General features: G+C 48.7%; 1 protein-coding gene across 9 annotated transcripts in view; it reads right to left on the bottom strand.

Annotated features, from left to right (window-relative positions):
• The window catches only part of lef1 (lymphoid enhancer-binding factor 1), a 39518-nt gene that overhangs the window by 8262 nt on the left and 12922 nt on the right, over positions 1-18334 (bottom strand). Inside the window, exons 4-10 of one of the 9 annotated variants that reach the window (XM_048255480.1) lie at positions 10910-11054; positions 8110-8200; positions 6313-6432; positions 5167-5329; positions 4413-4520; positions 2840-2888; positions 1909-1949 (exon numbers count right to left, since the gene is read on the bottom strand). In XM_048255480.1, coding sequence (XP_048111437.1) covers positions 1915-1949; positions 2840-2888; positions 4413-4520; positions 5167-5329; positions 6313-6432; positions 8110-8200; positions 10910-11054 — 711 coding nt within the window. In that variant the 3' untranslated portion in view covers positions 1909-1914. The remainder of the gene's footprint in view (positions 1-1908; positions 1950-2839; positions 2889-4412; positions 4521-5166; positions 5330-6312; positions 6433-8109; positions 8201-10909; positions 11055-18334) is intronic. The other 8 variants (XM_048255488.1, XM_048255497.1, XM_048255503.1 and 5 more) reach the window with 8 other exon arrangements.

Genomic DNA, 18334 nt, shown 5'->3' with positions numbered 1-18334 from the left:
TACATGTGTGTATGTACGTGTGTGTGTGTGTGTGTGTGTGTGTGACGCGCGCGCGTCTCCGTCTGTGTGTGTCGTGAGAAGATAAGAATCTGAAAGCCGGTAAATCAGAGTGCTTAGTCAGACAGAAAGCCCAACAGGCAGAGGCAGCAGACACAGTGCTGAGGGGGGAAGGAAATGGGAGGCCTTTACTTTGGTCATGTAAATGTACACTACATCATTCCACTGTGTCTAACCTGTCAGCGAGTCATGCCCATAAAACTACTGCCGGCCCAGCATGGAGGCGAGATAGGCAGGTCTGAGATGGGGGCAGCCACGACATGATAAAAAGACTGTCGGGGCTTCATTTAGAACAGCCCAACCATTTACGGCAACGTTGTTTTGTTTAAGGATCCAACACATCGGGGGAAAGCTCAGAGTCAGTGCGTTATGCATCATGTCCAACAAGGCTGAGACATGAGCGCTAAAATCAAGAGCATCAAATGGATCTCACTCTTCTTAAAACACCACATATGACTTAGAGGGTGCCAGGTGGTGGAGAAGAAGAAATAGACAAATAACCTAATTTTTTAAAGAAATGTATTTTTTTTCTACAGTCTATGCTAAGCTAACTTCAAATCCAGCTCCCAGGATCTGCATAAATTGAGGGCTTTCCACATTGCATCAGTATTCCTGGTATTATGCATATTAGTTTAAGGCTGTCACAATGAATCAGCAAGGGTGTCCGTCCATACTCCACAAGGCACTGCTAATTATTGGATCAGAGATGAAATGCTTTCTTCGTTGCAGTTGGAAATCCACCGCAGTTTATGCAAAGAACGAGACACTCAAAGAAAGCTGTCCAATTCAGACTTTATAGGGAGCTATGATCAGAAAAATGGTCTACATTTCTGGTGTCATTCTGCCCCTTGTTTACAACAAATTCCAGCAAAATTCAAAATTCTGATTTTATTCCGATTAAAAAAAAAGGATTCGTGTTACCCATGTTTGCACCATGCTTGCATGTTCACACAGCAGTTGCTCTGGTGAGAAAACGTGGAGCCCCGTAGTGGCTAGTTTCCCCCTTGCGAGTGGGGAAAAGCACGTGTGAGGCAGAAACTCCTGGCAAGGCCACTATTCATTCACGGCATTGGCCAGATCACACATGGGGGACACATGAGTGAGGGAGAGGAGCTCCATCTGGGGCTGTGCTTTAATCTGCCGCACTCACTCTATGCCTACAGGCCTCACAGCAGCAGCCCTCAGCTGCACAACCTAGCAGGGGCACATGTACAGAAAGCCAAAGAGCACATTCATCAAAAAAAAAATTATATATAATAATTATAATAATTACTATTTTTTTTTTTTTTTTTTAATATATTGAATGTGAGGAAAGTGCTAATCTTGTTGTTTGCGCAGTAACCGTCAAAGGGAAAGATGTGGGTGGACATGGTTGTGATTAGCCAGCCACACATTTATGAGTAAACAACAGAGCAATACATTGTTTGGACTGCAAGGATGCCTGTGGAAAAATAATACAATACAGTTCATTCAGTCCTTATTTGCGGGCAGTGAATTGGTGACAATGTGATAGCGTGAAAGCACATTGTGTACGACATGAAGCCATGCCATGGAACAAGCACCATCCCAACTGCAGGGACAGAGCCAATTGGATTAATATAATAAATCCTTAAAAACGTGACAGAGAGACTGGTTTAAAGGAGGGGAGAGGTTATGAAGGAGAGGACACACATAAAAAAAAAACAATTGCGTTTGGATAGAAACACACAATCGACTCCATTGGCCAATGATGAGTGAGTTATGGTTAGGTCGGAGCTTTAGGATTAGTCTGTAGAGGTCTTAGACCCAAGAGCAGCACATCAGAATCAGAATAGAGGAGACTGGAGAGCGGAGGGAGTAGGGTGGTCTTACCATAGCTCAGATGTACGCCGTTTTCATTCTCTGGCCTGTACCTGCGGAAGATCGCAGCTTTTAACAGTGGTGGTGGAGTTTGGTGTTGCTACCATCCACCAACCATCCTAATGCTGACCAAACAGTGATTTAAAAATGGCGGCCAGATGAGGCTTACTCGAGAAAGATACAACATTCTACTGCTGAAAGTACAAGCTCAAGCTATAACTATAGTTGCTGGAGATTAGTGACGTTATATTGTACAGTGTTGGGGGTAACACACAAGACTATTGTGCTAAAAATGTGTCTGCACAGGGCTGCAGCCACAACTTCTCACAGGTCAGCAAAAAAACAGCAAGCAAGCAGACGAGAGAGCAAAGCCTGAGGCAGTAGTCAACTAGAATGGCCAGACTAATCCCAAAGTCTGCAGAAATATGTGGAGGGAGGAAAGCAAGGAGGGAGGAGGGTGGAGAGAGGGGGAGACAGAGCAGAAGGGGGAAAAATACTCACAAGTGCACTTTAAAAATCCACTCCACCTAATAGTGAGCCACAGGGTGGGCAGGGAGTGGTGGTCTAGAGCTAAGGGCACGAGATGGCGAGGATGGCAGCGCTACCTGGAGCCTGAGCACAGAGCACAAGTGCCAACGCAAAACCTCACCTATATGCCAATCACCAGACTGTAAGGAGGATAATGTAGGGCATGTATAATTACTGCTGATTATTCATGAGGCTCCTCAATTTAGCATGCTCAAACGCTTTTGTGCTTTAGTGCCAATAGACAGGCACAGGCTCTGTGAGTGTGACTGGCAGTGCTGAGCTGGTGTGATGCGATCTGTGCTGCAGGCTGTCCAGTGGTAGAGGTGGAGAGGTGGAGAGGGTGCACAGAGCGGCGGCAGCAGCAGACACACAGTGGGAGGGTCAGGGGTCAGGGGTCAAGGGTCAGCGCTCTTACCTGTGGCCTGTTCCTGCATCTTCTCCCGCTTCCTCTTCTTCTTCTTTCCCTATAGAATATACAGGGAAGGCTTAAAGTGCGGCTCCAGCACTCACGCCCACTAGACCACTATCATCGTTCTGCCATTTGCCATGTTCACTCATCCCCCGCTAGACACCGCCGGCAACCCACGCCACTCACTGCTCCAGCCAATCACAGCTCAGAGAGCAGCAGGCCCCAGCCTTACACACCAAAACTCCTTCTGAGGTGGTCATTTTCACTACATCCATTTTACGCCAATAAATTATATTAAATATCTGAAAATATACAGTGTGCACCACCGCGATCTTTTATTTGTACAACTCCACTTGTAAAAGTTCTCTAAGTCGGTCATAAGGATGGCCAGTGATGCACCAGAAAAATGTCAAAAATAATATTAGGGTATCTTATTTTGGCACATCCTCATTTCCATAAAAAGCATCCTGTTCTTTCGAGAAGTCTGGATTGGTATGGATGGGAAGCTTATTCCAAATCCTTAGGGGTGGTGGTGTGGAGGTGACTATAGGTATAGATAGCAGTGTGCCGTCATTTTTCAGTCCAATATGAGGGGCGCTTTGGTTTCCTGCTGTAAATTCTGATAATCCACTTATTCAGCCACTAATCTGTGTATTCTGCCCGTGCTGACAGTGAGAGGGAGCCTCGAGCGCCTCTGAAGTCTGTGACAGAGCAGGGACAGGCTGTAGGCCTGGGTGAGCTAGGGCTGGAGCTCTAAGCTAGCAGAGCCCCGACTCAAAACACTCCACTCACGGGGAACCATTTCTGCCATACCAAATTGATCTGCCTGCTGAAATAGTGGAGTAACATCTTACAGTCTGAGTACAAAAAATATGAAATGTTCTAGCTTCACAGTAAACATAAAGTATTCAGAGACGGGCGCTCCGTAATTAGCAGCAGGCTGTAAGAGCAAGCGCTGTAGGAGGAGCCTGCGGTGGCGTGGCGTGGCCCTGAGTGGCCCTGAGTGGCCCTGTGTGGGGCGACTTGGCTGCAGCAGGAGGGAGGCTCAAGGAGAGGGCTGCCTGCCGTGCCCGAGGGGAGGCAGATAAACACCACAAAGCACCTCAGTGGTGGAGTGAATGTGAGTGCTGGAGCCACACTTTTAACAAAAGCAGACGCGCTCACATACTCATCAACACACACGCACACAGAGAGCTAAAAAAACATCTTACGTAGGCACACACACACACTCAAAAACACACACACACACACACACACACACACACACACACACTTGCATGGAAATACCACACTGCATGATGACATTTACTCGCCATCTCAAATAATTTTCTATATAATTTCCTGACATCTTAAACAACAGTAAGACTAATAAATTCTGACACAAGTATAAATAATTCTCAACTATTCCATTCATGTATTAAATATTAATTAAAATAAATTCAAATTCAATTCAATCTACAGAACTAAAAATGACTGGTACTAGATATTTAGCATATTTAGATATTTTATGCAGGAATGTTTAGGGAGGGGTCTCAGATCACACACCTCTCATCTGCTGGGCTGTTCTGTAGATACTTACATAATTGTCTCGAGCGGACCAGCCAGGGTAGAGCTGCATGTGGAGCTGGCGTTCCTTGCGGGCTAATTCGTAATACTTAGCTTGCTCTTCCCGAGATAAAGCATGCCACTGTTCAGTACAAGGGAGATTAGGGAAAAAAAGAGGCAGTCAATTACTGGCATGCACTTTCAAGTTCCCTCCAAAGAGACGCGTGCTAGTGTTTTGCTAAAAAATCCTTTTTAACTTCCAAACGATTTGTATGGGAAGAAAAAAAAACAGCAGAGAGAGAAGGGGGAAACACGATGAAGAGATTAACATGCACAGCGAGGAAAAAAAACTTTGATTTCATATCAAAACACTGGTTCCAATTTAGCGGCGCTTTACTTCAAACTATGTCAGCGGGCAATTACCCCACACAGCCGCAAATGGCGCTTTGCTGTGGCTGGCTGCCTCCGACCGCCAGGGCTTTGGTTAAGGCATTAAACATGTTTAGCGGTTCCACTATTTTCCAAGTCACAGAGAGGCGTGCTCCGTCACTGCAAACCATCCATTATCGGCAACCAATTTTTTGTTTAGTCAATTCTTTGGCCTGTCAGTCTGTTTCGTCAGGAAAAGGGGGTCTAGGCATGGGGACACTTATGATGGAGAGCCTGGCCGTGGAGGAGGCCCCATCAGAGAGGCAGCCCTATGGTGGAGGAGCCTCCAGAAGATGCCCCACGGTGAAGCGGAGAAGAGCAGAGAGGCAGAGATGGCTGCATCAGCGTGCGCGACTTACCCGCCTCCCCAGGATCTGGTTGATGGCGGCGCTCTCCTTCAGCGTACACTCGGCCACCACGTTGGCCCGCATCTCCTTCATATACAGCATGAAAGCGTTTAGAGGTTTCTTGATGTGAGGTCTTTTGGGCTCTTGCTCTTTTCTCTGTTCGTGCTGAGGTTTCCTGCAGAAACAGAGGAAGAAAGGGGGGAAAAGCACAGACGAGTGTGTGAAAGAAGGGAAGGAAAAAAGGAAAAGAAGCAAGGCAACATAAGAGGGAGGAAGAGGGGGGAAAAAACACAAAAACTCAACAATGGAGACGGTGGTGCTAGGCTTTGCCGCCACGGCGACGGCGCTAGTGTGAGAATGGCGAGGGTCTGTTTCCTGTCGGCCAATGGCAGAGCTGCGTGAGAGCGCTCGAGTGCCAGAAGCGGTGTGCGGCAGCCCCTTTAATCACGTCCAGTTGGGTGCTTTCATGCAGAGAGATTACTTCACCAGTAATGGCAACCAAACCTTTTTCCTTCTCCCTCTCCCAGCCTAGATATCTCCTAGAACTCAGTCTTCATCTTTCAGTCTTCCACTCTGTGCCTGTCAGTCTGTCTGTCTGTCTGTCTGTCTCAGTCTATTGTCTCTCCCCCTCTGAAAGGCAGAATGAACCCTTGTCCCTGATGCACTGCAGAGAGCGGTGTGTGGAGCCTGGCGAGCAGACTTGAGTGTGTGCAGTGCAGGTATGGTGCGATGCCTGTGGGGAAATGGAGCATGGGGCCAGGTCTTATCAGCTCGCCCCGGCGCTCTTAGCTTATCACCGCTCTCCATCTCGGTAATAGGAGTGGAAATTCTGCAAATGATTTTGTTCGACCGGGGTCGTCTTTTTCTGGTCGACTGCACTCCGCAATACCTGAAGGTATGTTTGCACACTAAACTACTTCCTCTGCAATGACTGGAGCCAGTGTGATTCGATCGAACTGGTGTATGAGTAAGTGTAAAAGAATGAGAGCAAACGTACGTGTGTGTGTGTGTGTGTGTGTGTGTGTGTGTGTGTGTGTGTGTGTGTGTGTGTGTGTGTTTTCTAGGGATGGGGAATATGATCGGGTTCAGAAACTGAACATGTCCCAATTTGTTAAAAGTCGTCATGAGTTGTTGGTTGGTGAGTCTGGCAGGTCTTACATGTGCATCAGATCGGTGTCGTGATGGGGCTCATGTTTGACCTGGGGGTTTACGATAGCAGGGTGCGGGATGCCTGTGGCATGGGGGCCGGGCGGACCTGGGACCATGTGGTGGGAAAACCTGAAATGAGAGGAAAGCAACAAACAAACATTCTCATTTAGAAGGAACTTTGGTTCCTGACAATAGTGGTGTGCTATATTGTGAGAGTGTAAGATGTAATGAGACCAGACAATGCATACAAAGGGGATGTCTAACACAGGCATGGGATGATGGGTATTAGTGGAGAGAGCAGTGCTTCTGCACCGTTCCTGTGAGACAGGGCTGTTCTGACCCATCTAATGCTCCTCTTCCTCACCGCCTCTCTGCCGCTCTCTCAGGCCCTCCCTCAGCTCTGCCTGGGAACCAGCTAATGAGTGCTAATGAAGTTTGCCCTGGTTGTGAACAATGCTGCGGAGAGTAAACAAGCATACAGAGCTTCCCACAGCTGCTTCATTACCAAGTAACGAGCTCTCAGCTCAGCCACCACTAGTCCTGAAGATAGGGAAGCTGGGCTGGGTGTAATAACGTTTATTTATGTATTTATTTGTTTGGGGGAGGGGGTAGACTGTACCACTAAGACAACTTATATGTTTGACATATATTGTTTTCTCCCTATATTTATGGTTTATGATGAAAGGATTATTCAGGATCCAGTTATCCATTTGCTGAGTACTTGGGTACAGGCATAAACAGCCTCTGGCTGTCCAGTATGTCTACCACAGCGGAACAAACAATGAGTAAAGCCCAGTCATTCCAATAAAGTGGAGTTTATCCTGGATTCTTCCAGGTGACGGTTGCCCCCAACATAACCACTGTACAATCCAATCCATTTCATTGTTTTTCATTATGTACTTCTTATTGGTACACTACTGCATTCATTCCATTTTTTTACATTGCCAAAATAATGTTGAAAAGGCAGAGAATAGTCAACTTTGCAAGTCATGTCAATAAAGCCTCATGAATTTTAATCGAAGGACCTATACCACAACTTCACGATCACTAGTCTAAAGCAGCTAGACATTCAGTTCAAACTCAGTTTGAAATCACCAATCGCTCTCAAGTTTTGGTTTTTCCTAGTTGGACCAAAGATGTCCACTGTCTTTGTTCTGTTGGACTCATTAAGACCAGCTCATCTCTTGGAGTGTGGAGAGGCAGCTCTGCTCTGCTCTGGCTCGTCTAAAAGGCTTTTGGAGTAGCCCTGAGGCAGCAGTGGCGGCGGCAGCAGCAGCCTCTGAAGAGCCAGCTCTGGCTCTCCTCTCCTCTCCTCTCCCTCTGCTCACATCTGTCTCCACTCTGCATGCCCACAGTACCAGCGTGGCGCTGACAGGCCTGAATCGAGCCTTTCAGTTCCAGCGGCACTCGCTCTCCCCACTGCCACGGCACCATCCAGCACGGCCCACCGGAGACAAATTTGCACTTGAGAGATGCAGAGGCATGGCTGCGGACCGCGTCTGTTTGACATGTGCACCAGGAGAGCGAGAGGCGCAGGAGGGGGGGCAGCACAGAGTGGCTTGTGAGGCTGCGGCAGTGGAGAGCTGAGGAAGAGGAGAGGAGGGGAAGAGGAGGGGAGGAGGAGAGGAGGGGCCTGGAGCTGGGCCGGCCTTGGGTTCACTGCTGTACTGTACGCAGGCCCGCATAAGGAAAAGGGCTCCATCTTGATACCACGTTCCTTTGTTGAACAGTGTGCCAACTGACTGTGTGCCTGTGTGTGTGTGGAGAGTGAAGTGAGTGTATGCCTTCATGCATGCCAGCACTTACCATCCCAGTGGTGGAGTGATCTGTCCAACTCCTCCTGGGGACAAGGGATAGAAGTTGGGAATGTCTTGACCATGATGATGCCTCTGCATACCTGTGGAAAACAATGCATGTTACACACCTAATGATTTGACCCAATGCAATCGTACGTGTCCCATCATCGCACACTGCACACCGCTTCTGGCACTCCCATCAACGACCAGACTAGACTAAACTAATGACTAGTTGCTCTCATTCCATTAGACAACCTTTCAGCAACACACACACAGCTTGTCACTTATGCAGCATGACTGAGCATGGGGAGGCATTAGACGTGTGAGATTGGGCATGCGGTGCTGGGGGAATCGGGCAAGACGTCAGGAGAATGGGCTGCGTCCCGCACAGCAGTCCCTCCGGTCCGGTGTGCCGCGTAAGCCGATCACCGGCTAATTAAGGACGCTTTTGCGCTCGGCTAATGCTCCCTCTCGATATGATTCATGGCGCTATGACTGTCACTCCGCCTTTGGCGCTAAGCTCTTCATCAGGAGGGCTCCTCTCAGGATTCAAGGTCAGGAGCTTTGGACTCGTTTGGTGAGACGAGGAGAGAGCACCGAGGCCTCTGCGATGGATGGCTCTGTCTGACTGGCATCTCCTCACAACCGCAAAGCCCCGCAGCTATGCACAGGCTCACACACAGGAGGGGGGAGAGAGAGAGAGAGAGAGAGAGAGAGAGAGAGAGAGAGAGAGAGAGAGAGAGAGAGAGAGAGAGAGAGACTGCCTCAAGATTAACACCATCTCCTAATCCCAAATGGATCCTGGCTTTTCTACCCTGCCCTCCTTTCAAACTGGGCTCAATAGGGGTCTACCCCCATAGTGAGGGCTTATATCTGAAACCACTGTAGCAGTCTCAGATTCCTCCACTGAGAAAGAGCGCGAGAGAGAGCAAGGGGGGAGCAGCAAGAGAAAGATGGAGAGTGAGAGAGGGTGAGGAAGTAAAAGTGAGAGACAACAATAGAAAGAGGGAGAGCAAAAGAAAGAGTGAGAGAGAGAGAGAACAAGACAAAGCGAGAGCGAGAGTGAGAGTGAGAGCGAGAGAGGGAGCTCACTTTAACCCCATGGCTGCTAATCTCCCACGCGCTTCACTGTTTCACCACCTCCTTCAGGGCAGCAGGGGAAGGGGAGAACCAGAGAGGCTCTACACAACACCCATCAGTCACACTAACACCCAACACTACACACACTCCTGTCAACATACTCTCTTCTTAGTTCCACATGAGTGAACTGACGGATCAAAACTTCAGAGTGTTTCATGATGGCTTTTCCTTGTCAAATTAAAATGTAACCGCTGCTTGACCCTTCAGCCTGCAGTGTTTTATGTAATTAACTCCATCAAAATAAGGTTTTGCAGACTTAAACAGCACTGCAAATGCCAACTGCTGCTATGCTAAAATCTCTAATGTATATAACAGAAAATATGGGACATGAGGCAGCACTGACGAATTCTAAAATAAGACTGATTTGTAGAAAGAACCAGCCTTGGCCCAAGTCTTAATCAGAAAGCACCTCAGATGAAAACAGACATGGCGTCCGTGACCTCTGATATGGACCACCCCGCCGAGCCCATCTCATTGCTGTGCGAGTCCTGCCCTAAACGCCAGCTCCTAAGAGCGTCCAGGCACCTCACTAGAACGCGGCGGCCCCTTTGTTCCTCCGGCTCTCCTCTGGAATGAACCACAGCACCACGTGAGGGCATCTAATTCAATAAAGATGGAAGAGACCAAAGCCAATCGTCTCTTTCTGCCGGCTCTTCACATGTTTACTTTTGCTTTGGGGTTTTGCCATTCTAGCCCCCTCTACATATTGCATCTGCATCTCTTCAGAGTGCATTTTGGCCAGTGGTTCCCTTGGTGGTACTCAGAATAATGTAATCCAAAAGCTCTTCTTTGAGTGAAGCTCTTTTGTATGAACGGTACGGTGTTTATATAGCCAGTGTAACAATAGCACTATATGGTTTTATGAGCCGTATTAGTTGTTTAAGCAGTGACCATGGTGACCGGTCCTCAAGTGACCTCTGGTTAAGTGGAACCAGACACACAGGTCTAAAACATTACAGTGGGAGATGAATGCAGACACCTCAACATACCCTCTACACCAAACCATATGGTGAGGGAGTGAACTGGTCTTCGTATCAGATCCATTTTACATCTCCCACGGGGAACTCTAAACCTACGCATGGCTTACTCACACACCCACCACATTAGCGTGCGAGTTCACAAACACCAGTTGTGGAGTCCAAGCATGTTGTGAGCGAGGGCAGCCTGGGTGGACTGGGCTTGTGTTTGGAGGCGTGCGAGATGCCGCTGTCTGATTGTGGCGTGCGGCCCTGTGTGGGATATTTATAGCTCCTCCAGACCTCCTCTGCATCATCACATCCTGTCTGCGCGCTCCCTCCCTCCCTCCCCTCGCACTCCCTCAGTCGCTCCCCCTCCTTCACTCCCTCTTTCTCTTTTAAGTGGTGGAGCAGATGAGTGGCAGCCGGAAGGAACAGGGTGCACATATGGAGGCCGGCTCGTGCGGTGGAGTGGCTGCCAAGCCCCTCTGCCCCCCTCCCACCCTCCCTCCCTCCCAGCCTGCCTGCCTCCCTCTCTCCCAACCTGGCTCCTCCTGGCTCTGCTTTTGTAGCGAGGGAGATGTGTGTTGTGGTGGATTGAAGACCTACAGGCCTCACGGAGCCCTGGGTTGGACACAAAGTACTTCGGGGAAAAAAAGAAAACAATTCTGAAGATTGGACTGTGAATTCTGAAAACTAAAGCAAATGGTTTACCGTTTACTGTACCTTGCTTGATGTTCATGTCCTGGGGATGGTGTCCAGAGTGGGGTCCCGGAGCGAAGTGCTCATCGCTGTACGTGATGAGGGGGGTGAGGGGATGGACTGCGTGGGATGGCTGCACCACTGGCACCTTGTTTGACTGCAGAAGACAGGGATGCAAGGGAGGGGGGAAAGAAAGCAGAGAAATATCATTAGGACACGTCATCCAGTCCATGCAACTCACTCCTCCTGGGGGTCTGGACAGGGGGAGTGTGAGTGTGCATGACGGCCCACGCACTCTGTGGCTCAGAGCCAAAGCTTTCAGAACCCATGACCAGTCACAAAAGTGTGTCAGCCTAGACCGACCAGCAAAGGAGAAGAGACTCTTTGTGTGAAATAAATAAATTAAATCATGGTTTAAAAATAAAATAAACACCTTAGAAAATAGCAGCACAGATGTTTATTCAGACATCAGAAACATCACTCTGGTCCCTGAATATTCCACTGCAGCAGCAAGAGACGGGTTGGGGGTAAGCAAGAGGAGAAGGGATTGGGGGAGAGAGTGAGTGAGACAGAGAGAGAGGGAGGGAGAGAGAGGGAGAGGGAGTGTGGGAGGGAAAGCCACAGGGCAGAAGCAGAGCAGAGGTCTTAGGGCTTGAGATCAAAGGGAATCATTAGCCGGTGAATAAGGGGAGTTCATTACAGAGCCAGGGCCGTCTGCGGTGGAACTAAGCAGGGTTAATCACGTCAGCAGCAGCCTAGCCACAGCCCCCTCCCTGTCGCTGACTCACACCATCCCCCACACACACACACACACACAGCTGGGACATTCAGCCTGTCCATCTATCCTCATGAGTAGTCACAACACATGCGGTCCTGAAAAAAACACAACGTCCTGCTACAGAGTCAAGGACAGTCTTCTAGTTCAGCTTTACTTTCCAACTTCCTGCGCTGTGTAACAATCTAACCACGCTACTCAGCTACTCAACTACACTCTATAATGCCCCCATCCCACAGGCAAAGATGAGGGAGAATGAGTGGTGTGTCCTAATTTGTGACCAGTGTAACCATTCTGTGAAAGCTAATTGGGCAGAGAGAGGTGGTGGACGGCAGGTGGGCTTTAGGAGAAGAGAGAGGAGGGGGGGTCACCTCAGAGTCCCTCCCTGGCTGGCACCACCCCACCTCCTGACGCACCGAAAGGAATGTCTCACGGGAAGAAGGGCTGGGGGTTATGGGTTGGGATCTGGTCCCAGGCTAAAGACCTCGGCCATGCCACCCTTCACTAAACAGAAAGCTCCGGGCATACCGGGCATTCCGGAGGTGACGAGAGGCTCGAGCTTTAAAGCCCTGGACAGGTTTATGGCAGCTGAATGGTCCAGTCCCCACCTCACCAAACTCCACACACACCCAGTCATTCACACACTAGACTCTCCACCGCTGAATCACTGCTGTGGCAAGTCTCAATAGTAAACACGGTCATGCTTGACTGGGATATAAACACGGGGAAATAAGATGTAAGGACTAGAGATAAAAGCAGATCCAGTGTCAAAACAGTGCAGGTTAACTGACCCTTGCGCTGCAGGTCAGAGGTCAGGGATAAGCTATGTGCAGGAGTAGCTTTAATGAGCCTTATCCTACACGAAGACGGCTAATGAGAGGCTAGCCTCCATAGTGATGTGTGATCAGGGGCCTCGAGGCCACAGTGACAGGTCTGTGCTATTTAGCTAAATGATAACGTTAGCATCCTCATCCCTCACTCCCATTTTATGCTTTTCAGATCCCATTGGCTTCTCCTGTGGGAAAGAGATAAGACGTGGGAGGATTTTCATTTAAGCTAGTCTCTGTCTCTGGAGTTAGAGAGTAGGACTGAAGGGGGGGAGGGTCTTCAGTCTCTGAAAAACACACATGCAAATGAATCTGTCTGTCTCTGGCCTCAAACTCACACACCACACACACATACAGTACAGTATATATGGAACAGTATTAGGTTGGTGACTCCCAGCCCCCATGAAATGTGCTGGGCTTAAAGACGTGCCGTCCGCCATATTGGATAGGGTCGCTTTTGTGCTCCTCCAGTCGCAGCTGTCAAAGCCATTTCTCTCAACTTCTTAATAAACTCCCTTCATTGTGCTCTACTTGTGGCTGGAAATCCACCAGCAAAACTGTAGGCCTCTGTGACCAATACATCATCGCTTAAGCCCGTGTGCAACGCTGCAATCGAGCGCCACTTGAACCACCAGGAAATGAACCTAAAATTACCAATTAAATTGGAACACCGTACATATAAACTGTTGGTGTGCTAATGTTAGTGGCTTGATGTTTTGCCAGCAGGACCAACCCAGCACTAATAATTACAGGGAGATGGAGGTTTCTCTGGTTGCTTTTAATACAGTCAGGAAGGGCTGGGCCCACCATGGTTTCACTGATGGAGGGGGGAGGAGAAGAGAGAGAGAGAGAGAGAGAGAGAGAGAGAGAGAGAGAGAGAGAGAATGGAAAAAAGGAAAAAGACGAGCGAGTCATTCAGGGTGATCTAACACGAGCAGCAGAGACAAGTCAAATCCTTCCAGGTGGTTTTATCAAATGTGGCGCCTGTCCTCTTCCCCTTCCAGCAATGTGTCATATTAAACAAAAACACTTTTGCTAAAGCCCCCCAGGGAAGTGGTTGGACAGCCTTGACTGACCACAGTCTCGGGTCATGCGATGTCATAGCGATTTATCCTCTGATCCGGCCGCCGTGAAACTTTCACAGGCTGGGCGGTGGGGATGGAGGTCCCCCTTTTTTTTTATTGTGAAGGAGAAATAATAGGCTTAGGCCTTTCTATTCATATTTTCAGAGAGGCGGCGAGATTGAAAAGAAGCGTTTCCATTTGGAATTTTATAACCAGGCTTGGCCGGGGCCCTCTTAAAAAGTGCCTCAGATGTGGTTTTAAGAGAAATTCATTGTGCGGAACTCAAACTGGCAGCAAGCCTACAGAAACTCCAGCACTCGCAGTCAGACACAGAGAAAGACAGAGGAAGAGAAGGAGAGTGAATGAAGGGAACAGGAGAAGAGGGGAAAAGGAGGAAAACGGGAAAGATAGAAAGCCAAGGAGGGAAAAAAAAAAAAAAATGAGGGAAAAGTTTTAGCAGGAAGAGAGCCAAGCACTTGGGTCAGGCGCTAAAAAGCCAAACTCCTCCCTCATAACCCTGGCGATTTAGTTCCACTCACACAGAATAGTCCAACACTTTACAGACACGGCCTTTTGGAGAACCAGAAAACACGTTAGCCATGTTTGCTTAAGGCAGGGCAACGCTCGTCCATAGGCTTTTCCTCCTCACCCTTCGGCATGGCGCTCTTGCAAACTTGACCTCAACGGAACCCGCCAACTGCATTCTGTTTTTCAACAGCCCATTTAAAAAGTGCCTGCAATCTCTGTTGAACTCCAATCACATCAACCCCCCCAACCCAACCTCGAACCCTCACTGACGGCACTTTAAACATTTCCAGAGAATTATCTTAGCGTTCCCTCAGCGTTCTCCACACGCTACTAGACCCTTTTGTGCAACACTCAATTATCCCGCTTGTGCTTTGGGGGGGGACGGGGGGAGGATATGCTGGAGAAGGGGAGCGAGGAAGCTGGATTTTTATAATAATCGCTTCCCACTTCTGTAATTTATATGCAATGAGGACTCCTCATGCCCCCGGCTACAATCAAGTGTGTGTTCAAAACGGTACGAGGTGTTTTGCAAACAGTTGGGGAGATGGCGACTGAAGTGGTGGCGTCGGATTCCCATGCTGCTAAATCTCTCTGAAACCCCCTCATCCCCACTCACCCTGCCCAAAGCTCACCTGCGCTCTGTTTGACTTTCCACACATACTCAAACAGACAGGCAGAGAGGGATGTGGAGTGTGTGTCATTTTCTCTCTCTTTAACTCCCTCCTTCCCTCACTCCACTCAATCCCACTCTCTCCCTCCTCACACACACACACACACACACACACACAGAATAAGGCTTTCGTTGTCTCTTGAGCAGGAAGATGTTCCAATGTGAGCACACTGCTAATAGATTAGCCTCACAACATTAAAACATACCCTCCCTCCACACATTAGTTTACAGGCAGAGCAGGGTTTTCACTGACTAAAGCACTGTTTGCCTGATGTTTGGATGGGCAAAGAGAGAGAAGGAATAAAATAAAAAAACGACACACCCTGTCCTGCTCCGAACAGACATGGAGAGCGCAGGACAGACCAGGTGTTCCCACTCACGTCCCGAGGAATGCATGACCTTTCAAAAACAAAAGGTGAAAACACACAACTCACTAGAGGGGCCTCTCACACAACCAGAGATAGTTGCAAATCAAAAAAATAGAGCAGAGTGGTACGTCTCCCGTCAATGAGAACAGGCTTGACCGAGAGAAAACTTAAATAAATAACCAATTAGCATTCAGTGTGAGGGGAACGAGGCCTCCGGTCTTCAGTGGAGTGTTGATAATGGAATGTGTTATTGGCAGGATGGCCTCTTGGCCGTGGGGCTTAATGTAACCGAACCCAATTAATGGAGAAGAAAGGCGAGCCAGCATCACGCGCCACGTGCCCTGGGTAATGAGACGAACAAGGGGATGGAAGGAGAGAAGAAGGAGGAGGAGGAGGGTAACTCAAGGAAAGACTGCCCTGGAGAGAAATTTACATCCATGAAGCCCCCCTCACCCCCACCCCCCCCTGCTCTACTTTTCCCTTTCTTCTGCTCAATGCCTCATCAGTGATCCTCCAACGCAGATGACTCCTCTGTGAGGGGACATGGGACATGGGACAGACTTCATCTACACATTTTCATTGGTGGACAAGAGTGTGAAGAGCTTAAACACACGTCAGTATTGAAGTGCCATCCATTTTCAAATATGCTGTGTTTTCTATGTAAATATATTATTGATGTGATACACTACTCTCCTTTAGATACTAGCTACAAGACTTGTTTTTCTCCAGCGCTTTCCATGTCAAGTCTGTCCTCATAGAATACAAGCCAAAAAGCATAGAAAACCACTGATTGAAATGTTCTGCTTTCTGTTCTGTTTTATGTAAAATGGTAGTATTTCCATTTTAATTGTTATGAGAAGGCTAAGTACAGGAACTTGAATAGTAGAGAGGGAGCGAGAGAGAGAGAAAGAAAGAGAGAGAGTGCTCTTTTCAGGCTGTCATCTTCAGATTGAATGCACCCCCCTCCCCCCCAAAGGAACTCACATCAAACAAATCCCGTTAACGCCCAGAGAAAAACCACATGACCAGCATATGTGGCCCCAGCGCTTTGACAGACGCAAACCATAAAACAAACACACAGTGATACATCCATGGCACGCTTCCAGCGCCTAAGAGACTGCATGGAGTCTCTCGCTCTCCCCTCTCTCGCGCTCCCCTCTCTCTCAATTACACAGCCAGCTCTAAATCATACCACTGCTCTCTCTGAGCTAGGCCACACCACCATGCCTTCGGCTGGATTTATTTGCACACATAATTTGTCACGGGTATAATTGAAAATAAATATATAAATACATACATAAATGCATACATAAATGCATGCCTAAATAAATAAATGTGTCCTTGGTTTGATTGGGCTTGCAGTATGCCACAATAGTGTCACATCATTAGTAGCATTGTTTGCTGCTCTCGCCTCCATGATTGCGCTCTGATCTTTTTTGGTGCTGGAGAAGAGATTGCAATACAGATTTAATTTCTTATATCCAAGTTTGGCCCTTGCTCGTATAGACTGCTTCCCACGTCAGAGGTAGATAGCTAGATAGATAGATAGATAGATAGACAGATAGATAGATAGATAGATAGATACTTTATTGATCCCCAGGGGAAATTCAAGGAGGTGAAGGTTGTGAGAAGGTTGCGTGGTGGTTGTGTGGGCGTCGTGTTTGGGATGTGAGGGCTGTGGATGGGTTGTCTGTAGGTTTGGCGGAGCGCTCAGCACCCCTGCAGCATGTTCACCTTGCGGCCGGGCGCAGGGCTCATCATCACAGCAGGAGCTGGTCACATCAAAGCACCGAGGAAAGGTCAAACATTCCACTGAAGAGGCACTACCAGCAGGACTGACTACTCCCACTGACCAGAGCAGTGTGTGAGGAGACTACCATGCACTCACACACACACACGCTCAACAATTTCTAGAATGTGCCAGGTCTCTCACACACACATGGTCTCTGCTATATGCAGGATCATTGAGCAGAACTCCAGTGCATAGGCACACACCTCCCTGTGCTTGAGGGGGACAGGAGGGGAGGGGAGGAGATGAGATCCACACTGCGACCTTCTGGTCTCGTGCTCAGGCCCCACATTTTGACATGATCAGCATGGCAAATGACTCCCCTGCAGGCCACACACCTGGAGCCCTGGAAAAAAACACTACATGGAAATATACCTTCAGCTGGTTTAGCACCGCTACTGATGATGCAGTGCCCCAAAAGACGGAAGAAGGTCGACGGTCTGTGTGAACCCATACAGCAGCGCCAACATGCTGAGCAGCTTTATGTCTCTTTCCAATCGCCTGCCAGCTCTCTGTGAAAGCTATTTATGGCAACTGGCAATTTTGCATAAACAGACTGTGCGCGTTTACCGTTAGCTGACTGAGCTGCTAACCAACTGCTCCACAAACATGGAACCCATACAGAACTGAGAGTCATCAACTGTTGGTTATCCTCCCCATCTAGCACTCTTGCACAATGACAAGGGAACAAAAGCATGATAAGACATGCATTTTAAAAACTGCTTGTATAGTCACCCCAGAACCAAACCGCATGCATACATCTGTGAATGGTGAGGAAATGAGGGGATTTGCCTGCTGTGCCTAGATAGAGGTGCTTCCGCATTCGCACAGGTAGGGTGCACGTGAAAGACTGTCAGTCTGGATTTGGAGTCTGGTGGTGATGGGAAAATGGAGCTCTGGCAGCTCTTTGTGAGGGTCTACCTGAGCAGGAGGCTTACTCTCAGCAGCCCACAGACTCCCCCTGGAAACACTGCCATGGGAGGAATGCTCACAAGCTAAGTGACGACAGGGCGGACTCTGTGTGTGTGTGTGTGTGTGTGTGTGTGTACGCACGCGCAAATACCACATTTGAAATGAGAGGAAGACGGGATATGAATGGAGGCTGCCTGGCATGCCGAGTAGTGACCTAGTTTCACAGACACAAACATCGGCACCAGGCTTTCTGCTTTGGCAGAAACTACAGTCAGGCATTGGGCTAGGCAGCTAAATTACAAGAACAAAAAACAGCAGGGGAATGGGCAGCAGAATAAAGCAATAAGGCAGCAGTGACACACTGGGTCCAGTCAGGCTGCACACTGGAGGTCAGTCAGTCACTGCTCAGAGATTCTGCAACGCGAACAGGCCATCAACAAGCTCATTCACAGTGTCAGCTAAACCCACACAGCTCCAGGCCTGACACCTGCCTGGCGTCCTGGG

Source organism: Alosa alosa, chromosome 1, assembly GCF_017589495.1.
Source record: "Alosa alosa isolate M-15738 ecotype Scorff River chromosome 1, AALO_Geno_1.1, whole genome shotgun sequence".
In the NCBI taxonomy this organism is placed as follows: Eukaryota; Metazoa; Chordata; class Actinopteri; order Clupeiformes; family Clupeidae; genus Alosa; species Alosa alosa.
Note: the sequence above shows the minus strand (reverse complement) of the source record. Positions and strands in the feature narration are given on the sequence as shown.